The sequence below is a fragment of the Talpa europaea genome (assembly GCF_964194135.1).
Source record: "Talpa europaea genome assembly, chromosome: 2".
NCBI lineage: Eukaryota > Metazoa > Chordata > Mammalia > Eulipotyphla > Talpidae > Talpa > Talpa europaea.
In genome coordinates this window covers 27,295,653-27,312,403 of record NC_140068.1, presented here as the reverse complement: position 1 = coordinate 27,312,403, position 16,751 = coordinate 27,295,653, and the positions used below count along the sequence as shown (strand labels likewise).

The window sequence follows — 16,751 nt, the reverse complement described above, 5'->3', positions numbered from 1 at the left end:
TACATTAAAACATTGTATATGCAAAGCACTAGCACAAGGGATGACTCATCTTAACTCTCCATCATTCTTCTGTGGGAACTAGTTAATTTAACCTTGCTCCCTTTTAGGGCAAGGATAATTGCTAGGGGAAAAAAAGGGGGGTGAGAATTCCATTTTCAATTACACACTGCACACTCCATTTCAACACGATGTGGTTATTATCTCTTGACTCCCATCATTTTCAATTCACACCATTTTCTTTTCTTTTTTTAATCAGAACTGAGAATTTGTCTAAAAATTAGACTTGCAAGTTAGTAATTCCTAAAGGGAAATTAAATTTTTTCACCTTTAAAAGGCAGACACCCTCCCACAAATTTCTGCCGGTATTTGAGTGCCCTGTTTGTTTTGACACAGTTTGCAAGAAGCATCCCCTATTCTCAGCTCCCATCATTTCTTAATTACACCCAAGCCCCCAACCAACAACAACTTAGAGCACACAGATAACACTCACTGTAGTCCAGAATAATTTAAGAATATTTTTGGGAAGCCCTACCTTGTGAAATGGATTGTGTTGATCTTATTATTAATACACGTCAGAACATCATAGATCAGAGAGCTTTTTATATGTATCTCTTTGTTCTTTCCTATTCTTTAGCCTATATAAAAGGAAGTAAAATATTTCTACATATTTATTCATGGATATTTCTCACAGAAGGTAGCAGGGAATCGGGATAGATGAATGTAGGTGTCAAATATGACAAGTTCTCTGCAAATATATGCAATGTTTATAGCAAGTCTTCATAACCAGCATAACTGGGTGGATTTGTACATAAGAAAATGGCTGCATTTTTTTTACTTGAGTTTTATTGGAAAGGTGAAATTTGAACTTCAGTGTTAAAAGTGGGTAAACTAAGAAGAGTGATATAAGTAGCCAAGAAGCATCCCTATGTTGATAGTTCTTTGGGAGTTGGAAAGAAGTGAGTAGAGAAGAAAGAAAATAGCAAAGAAAAGCTTTTCTCTAGTAAACTGTAGTGCTATGACTTTAAAAGTTAAGTGCAAACCAAGCCAAAGGATAAATCAACTGGAGACCTATATGTATTTAGAGGGGAAACACACTTTTTCCATACCATGAGGACTCTGTTCAGGAATTAGTATGTAAATTACTGCTGATGCCCAATACTTACCAAAAGAGCTCATATTTGGGAAATTAACACAAGTTAGATTCTCAATAAATAGTTTGAATAGGGATTTTGTATTTCAGAACATTAAAGACAGTGCTGGAAAATGTGTCTTCTACTTAGCATTCACCCACAAAGATCACAGAGAAGCATCCAGCTCCTCAGATAGAATTTTATCCCACAATTGTGAGACTACTGACTCATGAAAGAAGAAAATGAAGCAATTTTTATCATCATTTGTCACTTAGTGAGTTCAAGAACAAAGGTGCCAGTTATAATAAATGCCATTTAAATCTCTGCTCTGCACCAATCTAAATTCAAGGAATGCTTATTCACCAATCACATGCTATCCTGAAACCAAGAACTCATTTCCAAATGTCAGCCAACAACCAGCAGTTGGAAATGACCACTGCTTAATCCTGACCTGAAATTAAGTGAGAGGTGGTGTAGGGTGAAAGCAGTCTTGCTCCATTGCTAATCTGCTGCACTAGGCATGAGCCTCCCCCTGACTTTGGGACACTTGGGCCTCCAACCACAGCGCTGCTCAAACCAGCAGGTGTCCGGCCAAAGTAAGACTCCCCACTCAGGTGCTGTCTGTCCACAGCCTGTCACCTGCCAAGCAAAGATCTAGAAGCCAGCCCTGTCCTTCTTTCCTGTCATTTTCCCCCTTATACACTTGTAGTACTTTAAAGAGTGCCCACAAGGTGGCAGGATTGTTACGTGTTGAGATTGATGAGCTTCTACTGAGACTGCTTTTTTTTTTTTCTTCTTTTATTATCAATGCTGTAACAATTTCAGGGATCAGGCTTCCAAAATAACATAGATGAAGTATCATGTCCTGAAAATGATGATGCCCCTCAAACTTGCATTAGCTTGGAAGAGAAAGATTCATCTTGCAAAGAGCATTCTTTAAAAGATTCTTAAAATTACCTCAAAAGAATCTTCCTCCCACCTCTTTCTTAGCTTAGATTTCTTTGAGAGCAGGGTTGAAAGTCCTTAATGACAGGGCCATTTTATCCATACACAAACCTCTGGCACGTTCTGTTCCACATCACGTGTTCCTGTTTAAAATAGTAGAAGGATAAGAGATGCTCTAGGGGCAGGCAGGTGAGCAGCTTTAGCCCCTAGGGGTCTGAGGGAGGAGGAGAAGGCAGCACTGCAGATAAATTCTTAGGAACAGCACTGCCCACCTCTGTCCCAAGGAAGACTGGTTTCAGATCCTCCCAGGGGAAAGGGATACGGACCAGACAAGATCCAGTTCTTTCTTGCTTAACCAAAGAAGATGAAAGATAGATTTTCACCAAACATATTACTGAATCAGAGTTTGGAGAATTGTCTTTGCACCAAAACCCTAAAGGAGATAAATGTAAATGTTCTAACTGCCTCTTTTGTAAAGGAAGGTGATAGAAGTTTTATTAAAGCAATATCATAATATCCATCGCACTGCAGTGTTGGAAGTAAACATCAATTCAAATGTGTTTAAAGAACAATGAACTTTGTATAACATTATGCTTTGATGTTACCCAGTGGAGTGATCGGTTCATCATCACCCTCTTCCATAACATCAGCCAATCTGAGGACACTTTTATTAACCACTTTTGCCTGCTTCTGAAGACCTGCCTGTTGCAGGTGGTGGCCTAGGGGTTAAGTTTCAGAACTATTACCACTATAGCCTGAATTGGATCCAGACAGGTAGTTAACCCAGACAGGGTGCAGCAGACCTCTCCTGCCATGCCCACTGTTCCACTTAGCAGTATATTTTAGTAAGTCCGCCAGTTCTGTTCCTCACTCTATCTCTGGTGAATTCTCTCATACCACCCCCAACACCTCTGGCCTCCACCCCTGTTTTTCTATGCCAAAAAAAAAAGAAAGAAAAAGAAACATCCTGCCTGTTGCAAACAGGACTCTGCTACAAAGTTCCTATCCTTTCCTTGTCTAAGGTTTTCCTAAAATAACACAAGCATCTCCTCTCTCATCTAGAAATCTTTACTATATGCTAGGGAACCCTTCTTCTCAGGGCCTGTTTGGAAATACATACCTGCTCAGTCTACCAGCAAGCAAGGTTATGGTGTTCTGGCCACAAGGTAACATAAAGACAAAAGCTTGCCACCACACACAGCTGCTGCCAATCAAACACCTAATCTCTACAACTGCCACCTTGAAAACTTTAACAATTATATTTAAAAGTTACTTTATATTAACATGAGTATATAGTAGAACAGCCAAAGGCAGGCAATATTAGCAATAGTAGGGAGATAACCTGCTGGTGGTATCTTTTAGGCTACAGTTATTGTTCCTGTTGCCTCAGCATCCCTTGACCTTTTCTACCCTTCAATTTTCAGAGCTGAGGGTTTAGAGATGTGGTAGCCAATAGACTCACAGCAGGCTAGATTCTCTTAGAGATTTCTGAGGTCTGCAATGGGCCTCCATACAGAAAATGTCGTGAGGGTGGATAAATGAACCCAATTCTATTAATAGCATTATTGAAGGCAGCAACATTAAGCTACCAAAGCTGTTCCATTTGGGCTTTTTTTTGGAGGCATGTAAGGAGAAAGGTGCCACACATTGATTCCAGAAAAGCCATTCAGCTGTGCCAATAAAGAGCCATTTTCCTGTTCTACCCACTGGGTTTTCACATATCTGTGTGAGTTTCAGCCACCGGCTACTCTTTGTAACTGACCTTCTCCTGGGAAGTAAGAAGGGAAATACTCCATGAAGACCAATTTTTAGAGCATTTCAAAACACTTAAAGACTTTTACCTGCTGTGGCAGAGTGGTCCGTTTGACTAAGCTCAAGAGAAAAAAGAGTAGGGCTCTTCCTCATCAAGTAAAAATTTCCTGAGTGCTGATGAGTCATCTCTGAGGTACACTGTTTGGAAAGAATATTCTGCATCCAAATGCCTGCCTCTGGGCTGCTTGAGAACAGCTGCTGAGTCAGCGCTCAGTGGGGCAGTGGCCCATCCAGAGCTATTAAGTACAGATCTTAAAAACAGATGTGTTGTTGAGAGTGTGCGGATTATTTATTTTCCCATGTACTGCCTGTCCTGAAAGACTTCCTATGCAGCCTGTACATTGAGTTATTTTGTGAAAATAGATAATAGGGGGAAGAAATTGTGGCTTTTGGTAATTTGAAGAGCCTTGATTATCTGAGCTAAGAGTTACAGTAGCCAAATAAGGTCACCTGCCCAAGGCTGCCTATATAATTTGCAGCACCCAGAGCAAAATGAAAATGCAGGGCACCTTGTTCAAAATCATTAAGAATTTCAAGATGGTAACAGAGTAACCTTAAAGTAAGGGAGTGAACTGGTAGCCTGTCTCTGGAGCCAGCCTGTACCCAGCTCTCCCTGGTAAGCTCCCTAGCAAGTTGATCTTTGAACAGTGGCAGTTGAAATGGTGTATGGTAGGTTACATTTTAAAATGTGCTGGGTTGCCTAGCAACTGGCAAAGGGCTTGAATAGGCTGACTTCAAGTTTAGATATACCATCTTGAAAGTCTAAATTCATGGAAACCTTCTAGTAGACTGATACTTTTCACAAAAAAAAAAAAGTAATATAGTAGGAGATAGAAATGGGGAGGGCAAGAAGGAACATATTTTTCTACTCTTATAACCTGTGTGGCTAGCTTGTCATTTTCCCTGTTCAATCTTCCACAAATAAAACTACTCATAAGTGAAGTAAAAGTGAAAAGGAAATTCCAGTTTTCTCAGAAATATAAACAGTATTTTCCTTAGAGGATAATAAAAACATGATTAATCAATACATGTTTTTGAACACATTCATTTGGCAATTCAAGAGTACAATTTAAGAAAATTGATTCACACTCATTGAACATGGGAGTAGTAAGTGCCGACTATGTAGTAGACTACAGACATGAACAAGTCAGGTTTTCTTCTTAAATAACTTTAATAAGACTATGTGAGACCATTCAGCCAAAGTGAAAGCAACAATTAGCAGCATTACATTTTTACAGAACAGAGTTTATGATCTCTCTTTCTCTTCTTGGTATGGTACAGGGTCCTTGTGCTGCAGAATCAGAACCAGCTCTTTTGCTAGGAAGCAAGCAGTTTGGGCTTTCAAAAAACAGTCACATTGCAATTGCATTTGATGACACCAAAGTTAAAAACCGGTATGTATTCTTCTGAGATAATGGACAAGAACTGGTAAGCAAAAGTACCCAATATTTGCATTTATTCAAGTTTAATCAACTACATTTATTAATTAACGAAGTGAGCTTTTTTTAATTCACTGATTACAGTAAAGAACAGAATTATATTTGTCTGAGCCTGAGTAGCCTAGTTTAAGAAATCAGCAGACCTGGAAAGTCCTCACTCTCCTTTATGAAAATGCACCCATGATTAGATGTCTCTATTTTAGAATAAGAGTCTCTTACTCTTGTGTTTTACTTTGTGTGCTTTTATTTCACAGCCTCACAATTGAGTTTGAAGTACGCACTGAAGCTGAATCAGGCTTGCTTTTTTACATGGCTCGGATCAATCATGCTGATTTTGCTACAGTTCAGCTGAGAAATGGCTTGCCTTACTTCAGCTATGACTTGGGGAGTGGTGACACCAACACCATGATCCCGACCAAAATCAATGACGGCCAGTGGCACAAGGTAACAGTCCCTGGGATGCTGGCAGTGCCCTGGGAGGGAGGTCTTGGTGGCCCGACCGGCTTTACATTGGTGCCAGTTCTCTTCAGCCAGTGCAGACACTGGCTCTGATGCTATTGGAATGTGGCCAGTGCTCAAAATAAAGCAAGTGTCATATGCAACTTCCCAGCCTTGGAAAATGTGATCCAAGGACAGGTTTATATTTGACCACTCACAGCCCTCACCATGGTATTCTAAGGGTCAATCATAGCTATGCAGTGTGGCTCCCAAACATCTGTTCACCAATGAGGGCCAGGCAGTTGGAGATTAATGGGTAAACATGGGAAAATAGAGGATGTTAATGATAAAGCTTTATGTTTTCAATTTATCATATTTAAAGATTTATTTATTTATGCATACAAGAATTGGGGTACAGGCCAGATGTATGGAGGGTAAGAGGATTCATCAGAGACAGAGTGGAGAACAGAAAAGGCAGACTGACAAACACACTGCTGAAGGGAGCAGCAGGCAAGGCAGGAGAGGCCTGCTGTACCATGTGGATAGCTCCCTGGCTGGCCAGGAATTGAACTCATGCTGCAGAGGTTGTGGATAGCTTCACAGTGCTGGGCTTACCCCCTTGTGGCACCAGGGAGACCCCTACATTTTCAATTTAAAGGAATAATATTTGTTCTAAATTTATGTCTTCCAAGACACTAAAATGGACTTTTTTAATGAAAATAATCTTTGAAAAACTTAAAGCTGGCAATATGAAAATGGGCTCTAAGACACCTTTGCCCCATCGTGGTCTGTGAAAGCAGAGTCTGTGTTTGAAGGACACTAGGGTATCATTTCCACCAACAGTCATTTGGAACAACTTTTAAAACATTGGCCTTACACCCAGAAACCATACTATTATGGGCACAGAAGGCTTAATTGCCAGCTTACTGTCCTCTTTGGCATAACTGCAAATAGATAATATACTGTGTGATTAAAATGAAAACTCAGAATTTGTCTCTGCACCTGTGATAGCCTATTAAGTAAATCTTCCCTGGGTACCCTAATAAAATTTTTAATTTTTAGAGTAAGCTATTATTAGATGCTGAATTTGATATATTAACATACTTTGACTTGTCATATCACACAGAAAGTTAAAGAACCTGAATAAATATAATAAAAACACAAAGTAACCATTTTGCTCTTTTAGAAATAAGAAATGGAATCTTCATATTTGCTTGGGAGGTTCCAATTGGAAAACATATTTATGAAGCAACTATCATTAAGGTTCATTCTCATCTCTGTCTAGTTGAATAATGAGTGTGAAATGAGAGTAAGATAGAAAGTTGGGCAGCAGTGAGGCTGGGATTAAGCAAGAAAGCTTAAATACTATAAGTTGCCAATTGAAGGAAGAATTTTATTTTTGAAGGCTTATAAAAGTCTCTTCCCAGGCCAGAATAGTTAAATGTAAAGTGGGGTCTTAAATTATCCTAATCCTGCTGTAGAAACATTTTGAAATCATTATTATACTCCAGCATTTCATAGGTCTACATACAGGCTCTTTTTCCTAAATTCAGGTTAAAAATTCTTATGCTCAAGCCAGTCTTCACGCCCTCTTTTCACTTTGTCTCAGATGATAATTACTCCACTGCTGCAGTTTCATTATCACTCAGCTCTCCGTCCACCTCCCTGACTTTGTCCTAATCAGCTGCTGCAGAAGCAACTGTGCTGTGTGTACTTCTTTCCTCCACTTCCACCCAACAGGGACCTGGTAGGCAAGAGGGAGCTGATCTGAAATTGTGTTGGAGAGATGAGGCTTTGCTCAGTCAAATTAATACATTTTTGAAATCGGACATGAATTTTGCAGCCCATTAAATTTGTGACAGCTCTCGGTATGCAGGGTGCTTTAACACATGCCTACATCTTGATATTTATGCTTATTCGTCAATTTAGGGAAAAGTCTTCCATAAAAATCACCCAGGAAGATTTTGAACTCTTTTGGAGATCATAGTAATGGAAAAGACAAAGCTTGAGATATTTTGTAAGTAGGTTTAATTTCACTTAGGAGATTAGTGCATAGGAGGCACTCAGTAAGTTATTTTGCTTTTCCTAATATCCTAAATGTTCTGATGTCTTTGAGATGTCTATTTGAGATGTATCTGTCATTGGCATGAATGACTCCTCCTCCTTTTGTAGATTAAAATTATGAGAATTAAGCAAGAAGGAACTCTTTATGTAGATGATGCCTCCAACAGAACGATCAGTCCCAAGAAAGCTGACATCCTGGATGTTGTGGGAATGCTGTACGTGGGCGGGCTGCCCGTCAACTACACTACCCGGAGAATTGGTCCTGTGAGTATCTAATTTGTTTCTTTGTGGCCTAAATGACTGCCTGTGTCATGAAGGTGTTTTGAATTTTTCAGCAGCATGTGACCCCATATGTGCGAATAGGAAATCATCTTTTCTGAGAAGTAACAGAAGGTTTTCTGGACACATTTGACTGGGAGAAAGAGAAGCAATATTACAGAGATGGATCTGGGAGCCCTTCTCTGTCAATTTGAATACCTACCTACCTATTGATCAACTGTGTGATCTTGATCAAGTTACTTAATCTTTCTTTGACAGTGGTTCCACTTTTGAAATATAGGATGATGATAATAATAATACCACACAAACAAGGTTGCTGTAAAATTAATTATTTAAAATAGTTAGCAGAGTACCAAGCTTATGAAAAGCACTATACAGTGAGGAAGATGATAATGATGGTCTATCTTTAGGACCAGACATTCAGCAAATATTGGAGATGCAGTATTTAGTGTATAGTTATCCAATATAGATTCAGAATTTAAAGTTTTCACAATTTTGTAAATTAATATTCAGAAAATAATTGTTAGATCATGTGTGGTGGTTTGCTTTGGAAAGCATTTTTTTTTTTTTGAAAAACACGAGACCAGGATTTTTATAGAATATACTACGTACAAATGGGATCCAGCTCTATACTCAGTTTACAACACATAATATAGAATTGTTCTTCATAAAAAACACTCATCTATTATAGCTATGATTTTCAGCATTTAGCTTCTCTTGTGAGTGATCAGTATCACTCCCTTTCATGGCTATTAAATACGCAATCTAGGCCAATCAAAATTAGTCCCTGAAGTTAGTGTCGAGAGTGATTAACTTGCATCCCTAAAACCAAATGAAATGGAACATAGCAGAGTTAGACTGGATTTCAAATAGAATATGAACATAGATTAATACAAAATGTGCATATAGTAAGGGTAATAAACTATTAATAGGAACACAAAATCAGGATCATGAGAAACTAGTTATGATACCTATAGGGGAACTCATAGGTCTGTCAAAGTCGTGGTCCCCTTATGGAAATAGTGGACAGTATTTGGCTGGTCAGAACTACCTTATTCCAGGCTAGATACGTGCTAGTTGAGAAGCATGGCTCCTCTGTATCTGCATTGTGAAGCCTGGGCTTATGGGATGAATCCCAGCAGCTCCTGGGGATGCCTTAAGACAATTGCCAGTGATTATATCCATAGAGCAGCACCATCTTATTGTGTTCCACATAAAGGCAAATATCTGCTAAAACCTGATGTTTTTTTCTTCTGACCTAAATATGTAGGTGACCTACAGCATTGATGGCTGCATCAGGAATCTCCAGATGGCAGAGGCGCCTGCTGATCTTGAACAACCAACCTCCAGCTTCCACGTGGGGACATGTTTTGCAAATGCTCAGAAAGGGACATATTTTGATGGAACAGGTTTTGCCAAAGCAGGTGAGGCTCTGCCATTTCCTTTCTAGTGAATATTAAATAGGTACAAATCTTAACTTCTTGCTTGTACAAAAAATAAAGTCCCTGGGATCATAAGCTAGTATCCTTTATGTAAACCAGAAATAAAAACACATAGAAAAAATTTAATTGCCTCTTAAAAATTAATATATCTGATTCTGATAGGAACTAATAGAAGAAATAAAATAAAAGGTTATTTGGAGAGTTTAATCTCCTTCCCTGGAGATTAATAATGGCAAAATAAATATAATTCTGGAAAAAAGTTAATATATTTATAACATATAATTTATCTATTCTGTAGTCTTCTCTATCTTTCTGGAGATGAGATACCATTTTTTCTTCTTCTCTTCAATTCCTTGCAAGGCTCCATTTCATGGTCTCCTCATCATCACACAACAAACACATACTGGTGTCCTTTTCTTGCTAATGGTGATGGTTGGTACCTTTGCCTCAATTTCTTTAAATATCTTCTCTTTCTAATAATATTCACTGATAGTGAATATACAATTAAGAAAGAAAATTATGAAATAACTTCATAATAACAAAAAAATCTGACAAAATACTTTAAGATGGAATATTCAGTACCATGGTTACCAGAGACTCCTGCATTTGTTCATAAGAGAAAAAAAATCAATGAGAGCTGAATATGTAACCATTATCATGGGAAATAGAAATAAATGAGATGTTGCTTCCTTCAAGACTATACCATTAATAGATAAGATTCAATGTGCTTAGAAATCACATGAAACAAGTAAAAATGATTTTTAAAAACAATACAAGACATACAAGCAAGGTAATGTGGATATTTGGAAGATTGATTTTGGTTGAGGAAATGAAAAGAAGCCTTAGGAAGAATTGTCATTTGAGCTAGGATTTAAAGTATGAGTTGCACATTTACATACAAAGGTCAGCAGAGATGGAAGAGCAGGGTCCTCCTACAGGATCCTGTAAGAGTGTCCTTTCTAAGAGTATAAGGTAAGAAACTTCACTTATGCAGAGGCACAGAACAGAATATGTTCAATATTGGAACATTGGGAGTTATATGACCTTCCAAATTACATGTGCTATAAAAATCCAAACACTTAGCAAAGATTTCTGCAAATTCACAGATGGCTAGCATTATTTTGGTCAAATTTCATGGCAAGCTTCAGCTTTAACTTCTGCAGTTAATAAATTGACTTGCCATCCCACCTGAGTTCTTTGGCTCTGGATCAACTGGACTACATGATTAGCCACTTTTCCAGTTTCCAACAACTCCCTCATCCCCTAATAGTCAATGTGATGCAAGCTTCCTAAGAGTTGGGTGGTTAGGAAGGAAGGTAACATCTTTGGAAAACATACACCTTTAATTTAAATCTTTCATAACTTTGTCCTTAAAAATCTTTCCAGCCACCCAGTTACTGGGGCTTTGTTAGCCCCTTCACTCACTCTGTTCTCAGCTTAACTGCCACATGTTCTTTATCTCTTCTTCTTACTTACCCCTTTAGGAACAGAAACAAAATCTTCCTGTTTTCTTGAGAATTACTTAGCTTCTCCCACCCTTTAATTTTAAAATTTGTTCTTAACCTGCCTTTGCCCATCCAAACCCATAAAAGTTCTCAGGAGAATGAAAATTCTTTCACAAAACAGGGGCTGCCCTTCATTGGAAACAGTTATGTTTCCATATAACATCTATTTCATATCTGAAATGTAGAAAACATAAGTTCCTTCCTAATACTTCATGTATATGATGTGGTTTAGCCTGATCATGATAATTCATTTTGTGTCCAAGAGGCCTGTCTTAAATACTTGCTAAAAGGTTGAAACAAATGAATTAAATATGGAAAAATACACAGAAAAGGATGTGCTGTTGAACTAGGAAAGTCTATATACATATATATGTATATGTCTATATACATGTATGTGTATGTGTGTGTGTGTGTGTGTGTATGTTCCAGAATCTTCTCCTTCAAAATTGTACTTGCTACTTCTTTAATTTGTAAAATGTTTTGGAACTTTTGAATCCCTTCATATCACTGTAGTGCCACTTAGAGCACCCCAGTAAAATTTTACAGAATAGTCTCTGAAATACTTCTTTCTACAGCAAGGGTTCTAACATAATCATACTGACTGTAAAGCACTTTGAGTAACTATGTTTTTATTCATTCATTTATTCAACAAATATATATTAAACCTGTATCATATGCCAGATATTTTGGGTGAGCACAAGGATATAATGGTGAGCAATACAGTCAAATTCTCTGCCTTCACAGAACTCACATTCAGGAGGGAAGGCAGCCAAGGAAATAAGCAATAACTACATAGTGTGTTATATGATACAGTAGTGGAAGTGGAGGCCATGTGAGCATCTGGAACTTAGAGTTATTACAATTGGCTAACACCTGAATTGAATCCTGGTAAAAAAGAAACATTGTTTTGTACAAATTTGAATTAGCAATCCTTAAATTCTAATCCGCAATTAAAAAAAAAATATTCTTCATTTTACAGTTGGTGGGTTCAAAGTGGGATTAGACCTCCTTGTAGAATTTGAATTCCGTACAACTAGAACCACTGGAGTCCTTCTGGGAATCAGCAGCCAGAAAATGGATGGAATGGGAATTGAGATGATTGATGAAAAGGTGAGCATTAGCTGTCTAAATATTTCAGAACACTTTGTGATATCATTGTTCACATGTAGAAACTAATTTGAAGCCTTGCTATATTCTTTGTTGTATCTTTTCATCTTTTTTGGATTATCTCATTTCATGCGTGTTTTCAACACACTTATTCTGCAGATCGGTATAAAATGTAAAAGCACTAATTTTACAGTATGCCAATTGTGTTGACTAATGATGAACCAAACACTTTAAATCCCAAGCTCTTACTGTGTTGCTAAAAGTACAGTTATTCTCTTCTTTGTGGTTATATAGCCTGTGACACAACTAATCCCAATGGAGAAAAAAGACTTAGATTGTCTAAAATCAGACTTTGACCTAAAACAGTATAAGCATGTCTCAAGTCAAGGTGGCTAGCTAACAGATCAGTTTCTCAATGTTTAATTAAAAGCATCCAAATGCCATTTCAAAAATAAAGCAAATCTATGTAAATTTATATTGTACAATATAAAGTATTTGTCAGTTTGCTCCCAAAAATGGATAATCTAATGCAGTGTCACTCATCTCATACCTATGAATAACAATCTGCAATGAGATGACCTGTCTATATATACTTTGTACTGGAGGAAGGAGGTAGAAAAGCGCAAGACAAAGAAATACATTTCACAAGTGTCCTAGTTGGCTATTGAATCGGAATCATATTGAATTCTGGTCATATTTCTACTTGTAAGGAGTTTTGTTTTTCCATTGCTTCCCTCCTGCCTGCTAGTCTTCAAACCCTCATCAAAGGCCATAAAGCAAAAAGATCCAGGAGCAGAGAGGCAAAAGGGAGGAACAAATAAGCAACACAATGGTTCCACCAGATTTTCAAAATCACTTTCACTTCATCTTTCAGTAAACTTCATTTCATCACCTGCTTATAACCAGAGTTACTGTCAACTTGTCAGTTTATCAAGTTCTATTACACTGCATGTGGCTTTCTCTCAGCTCATTTATGTGCAAAAATCCTATTATTACAAACTCCACCCAAAGAGCAAACTCTTAACTAGTATTTATATCATTGTATAGTTTACAAGCTTTTCACCTATTTATTTACTCTTAATCTTCTATTAAAAATCTTTTTCTTTTACCTTGTCAAATGTGTTGCCCCTTGACTAATGTTTTTAATGTTTCAATATGTTTCTTTTCTACATCAGCTTCAAAAGAATTCTGTCATCTTGAATTTCAGGACCATTCTATGTAACTGAAAACAGATTTTTCTCATTTTGACAAGAACTTCCAATCTAAGTTCTTCATTGTTAAGAATTTAACTGTCCTTCTGGCTCAAAGTTCTTGGCACCTGTGACATAAAGCTTGCCAAAAAAAGTAATTTATATAACTCTCAATCCGTTATATGAAATGGAATCCATGGAAGGAAAAAAATGCAATTAAAACATCAAAAGCTTAAATTAAAATAATCTTTAAAATGATTTGTAAACCAAATTAATGTATCATGCTCAATGACATAAGAAAATGTTATAAGGTTCACTAACAACTTTTACACTCTAAAAAGATCTCTGATAGAATTTTTTCTCTGGGTATACTAGATTCTTTTTTTGTCTAGGGGGTCTCAAATTGTATTTCACATTTTCTGAAAGCAGAATTATTACCAGACTCACAAATCTTGTCTATTGTTCTCAATAATGCCCTAACATAAAGAACATAATTTGTGATTCCTGGTCATTAAAATTGTATTTTAGTTTTTATCACATTATAAATAAAAATTTTAATAGCTCCATATATGTTTACTCCCAACTATTCCAGCTGAGGTCTTTCCTAGAGACCTGACAATTTCTACTACATGAGCCATGCTGATAGCTGCTATTGAAACCACATGTGACTGTTCACTTTCCTTTGTTCTAGCTTATGGTTCATGTAGACAATGGTGCTGGCCGATTCACTGCTGTCTATGATGCTGGAATCCCAGGACATCTGTGTGATGGACAATGGCATAAAGTCACAGCCAACAAGATCAAACACCGCATTGAGCTGACAGTGGATGGGAACCAGGTGGAAACTGAGAGCCCAAATCGTTCCTCTACATCAGCCGATACAAATGACCCTGTGTTTGTTGGGGGGTTCCCAGGTAGGCATCAGCTATCCCAGAATTTCTTTGCTCTATTGTGTTAGTGGTTTTGGAAACATTCCTATTTCTATAAATATGTCCAAGAATAGGTGCTTAAGTGTACCTGTTTCCTAGCTTTAGACTCTGTTCCCATAAATAACACCTTGCCTGAAATTTCCAGTGTGTAAAATGAACATATTATTTATAAAGAACACATAGTTCTGAATGTTTCATGATTGTCCCTCCCCCCTCCCAGAATTTCATTCATGAGGAGATGGAGGCTAGAGGAAATGAATTTGGCTTATAAAAGATATGAGGTATTTAACAGTAAATGGGGCCAAAAGTTGGAATTCTTTCTGATATTTTAAAAATTAATATGCCAGAGGAATAATAAAATGTTATGGAACTTATTACCTTAAGTTCTGGATATCATTGGGTTAAATGTGACTAATTTCCCCCTTAGGTTATTATACAGCTTATATTTATATTACAAAGAAACCCAAGCAATAAATCTGAATTCAAAATCCTTCTCCAAGCACATTAAATATAATAGGTGAACCACAGAGAGTTACCTAAAGTGCCCATAAACAAGAGTACCCAACTTGATGAGAAATAAGCCAAGTGCCTCTTAATAAATACTATAATAACAGAGACTCCTGGAATAGTATTTCAGTATTTTGGCAAGAGAAACTTCTGTCCTCATTTTTATAAAGCTCATCTGCTTCACAAAATAAGCAAAATGTATATTCAGAGGTGGTTGATTGAGAAAACATATAGGAATTACGGGGACCAGTTCAGAACCCTTCCTGAAATGCTTTTAAGTTTTTAAAAAGACCTACTTCTCCTTAAATCAGGATAATCCTCAGGCTGCTGTGAAGGAGATAATATGCTTCCCCATTCACAGTCCATGAGATGGAATCCTGGTCATCACCTAGTCCTGTTAAAAGAAGGGATCCTCTCCTTAATAAGAGAAAGATTTTGTTTCAGTTTTCAACTAACCTAGACTTTTGGGATTTATTTTTATAATGTAGGAAAGTAATAAAGTGACCACTAAAAATCCATGTCTTAATTAAATGATTTGATCAGTTGCTTTGTTTCATTACCTAATAATTTTAAATCACAACTATAAGTGTGTTCTTCCTAAACAAATTCTTTGTCTGATGTCTTAAAGTGTGTAACTGTCCATATTTTGTAATACATAACTATAAAAATATTGATCTTTTGCTACAAGTTTTTACTGTTAGTCAAGAACAGAATCACTCATTTCACATAAAACAGCCTTCCCATACAATCTCGAGCTAACAACTGACTTTGAAACATGCTCTTAACAAAGCAGCTACATTTCAAAACTGAGTCCTTTTTGTTTTATTTTTCAGATGGCCTCAACCAGTTTGGCCTGACAACTAATGTTCGATTCCGTGGTTGCATTCGATCCCTGAAGCTCACCAAGGGCACTGGCAAGCCCCTGGAGGTTAATTTTGCCAAAGCCCTGGAACTAAGGGGCGTTCAACCAGTATCATGCCCAGCTAACTAATAAAATAAGTTTTACCCCAAGAAGGGTCTTTTAAAACAAGTTTATCAAGTAAAACAAATATATGTTACCTGTGTATGCTAGTGAAACTAATTTGTGCATGTATATCGAATTCTTTCTGTATTCAGATGGTGCTAATTCAGATCCAAGGCTGAATTTTATTTCAAGTGCTTTCTCAAATTCATGCATATTAAATCAGTTATTTCATTCTAAATAATTGTTTGTGTAAATTTTTAAAGATAAAAAACAACTCACCATAAATTATTGAATTTTCAACATGTCCCAGAGTCATTTCAAGATGAACTCAGATATATATTTGTGTGTGTGTGTGTGTATATATGCATATGCATATGTATTTTTTTAACAAACTCTTAATACTTTTATCATTATTTTCCATGTATGTCAGCTTTGGCTTTCTGTCCAGGCCACTGGAAACAACAGTGGATTTGTCATGTTTGATTGGGAACAAATCAGCTCCCTGACTCCTCATGTTTGTGAAAGCATTAGCAAGTCATTTCCCTGATTCAGGTTCATTATTAGAGAGTTTAACTAGCCAGAAGAATGAATACCTTTTTATGCTGAAGGCAGAGAGTATAGATCAAATTCAGCCTGAGAGCTTAATGACTTGATTTTCTTGTTTGATAATGATTTATAGGCTTTGGGGAAATACCAGAACCAAGTTCCAGAATGACAAATTAAGCATACATTTGATACTACAGTACTAAGGCTTTGGGCTCTACATTTTCAGTGAATATAGCAATCTACACTTAGGAGGAAAGCAGTAATGCTGGAATGTGCTTTTACTTACCAAGGAACAATAAACCAGGAACTTAAAGGCATTCATCTTTGAGTCTTCTTGAAGTTGTAATTTCACCTAACTTCATTTCATTCAAAAACTTCTATTTTGTTGTTCTCTTTTTGCCCACTATTTCAATAATCTTCAAAGGGGTCTGTAAGAGTAGATTATATTTATCAC

At 37.0% G+C, this 16,751-nt stretch overlaps 1 protein-coding gene across 2 annotated transcripts in view; it reads left to right on the top strand.

Annotated features, from left to right (window-relative positions):
• LAMA2 (laminin subunit alpha 2) overlaps positions 1-15,778 on the top strand; it is a gene marked incomplete at both ends in the record, with an annotated part of 514,626 nt that extends 498,848 nt beyond the window's left edge. For both annotated transcript variants that reach the window (XM_084228925.1, XM_084228924.1), the window contains 7 exons: positions 5,169-5,281; positions 5,581-5,770; positions 7,937-8,092; positions 9,378-9,531; positions 12,034-12,164; positions 14,043-14,265; positions 15,621-15,778. In XM_084228925.1, coding sequence (XP_084085051.1) covers positions 5,169-5,281; positions 5,581-5,770; positions 7,937-8,092; positions 9,378-9,531; positions 12,034-12,164; positions 14,043-14,265; positions 15,621-15,778 — 1,125 coding nt within the window. The remainder of the gene's footprint in view (positions 1-5,168; positions 5,282-5,580; positions 5,771-7,936; positions 8,093-9,377; positions 9,532-12,033; positions 12,165-14,042; positions 14,266-15,620) is intronic.
• Between the last annotated feature and the right edge of the window lie 973 nt (positions 15,779-16,751).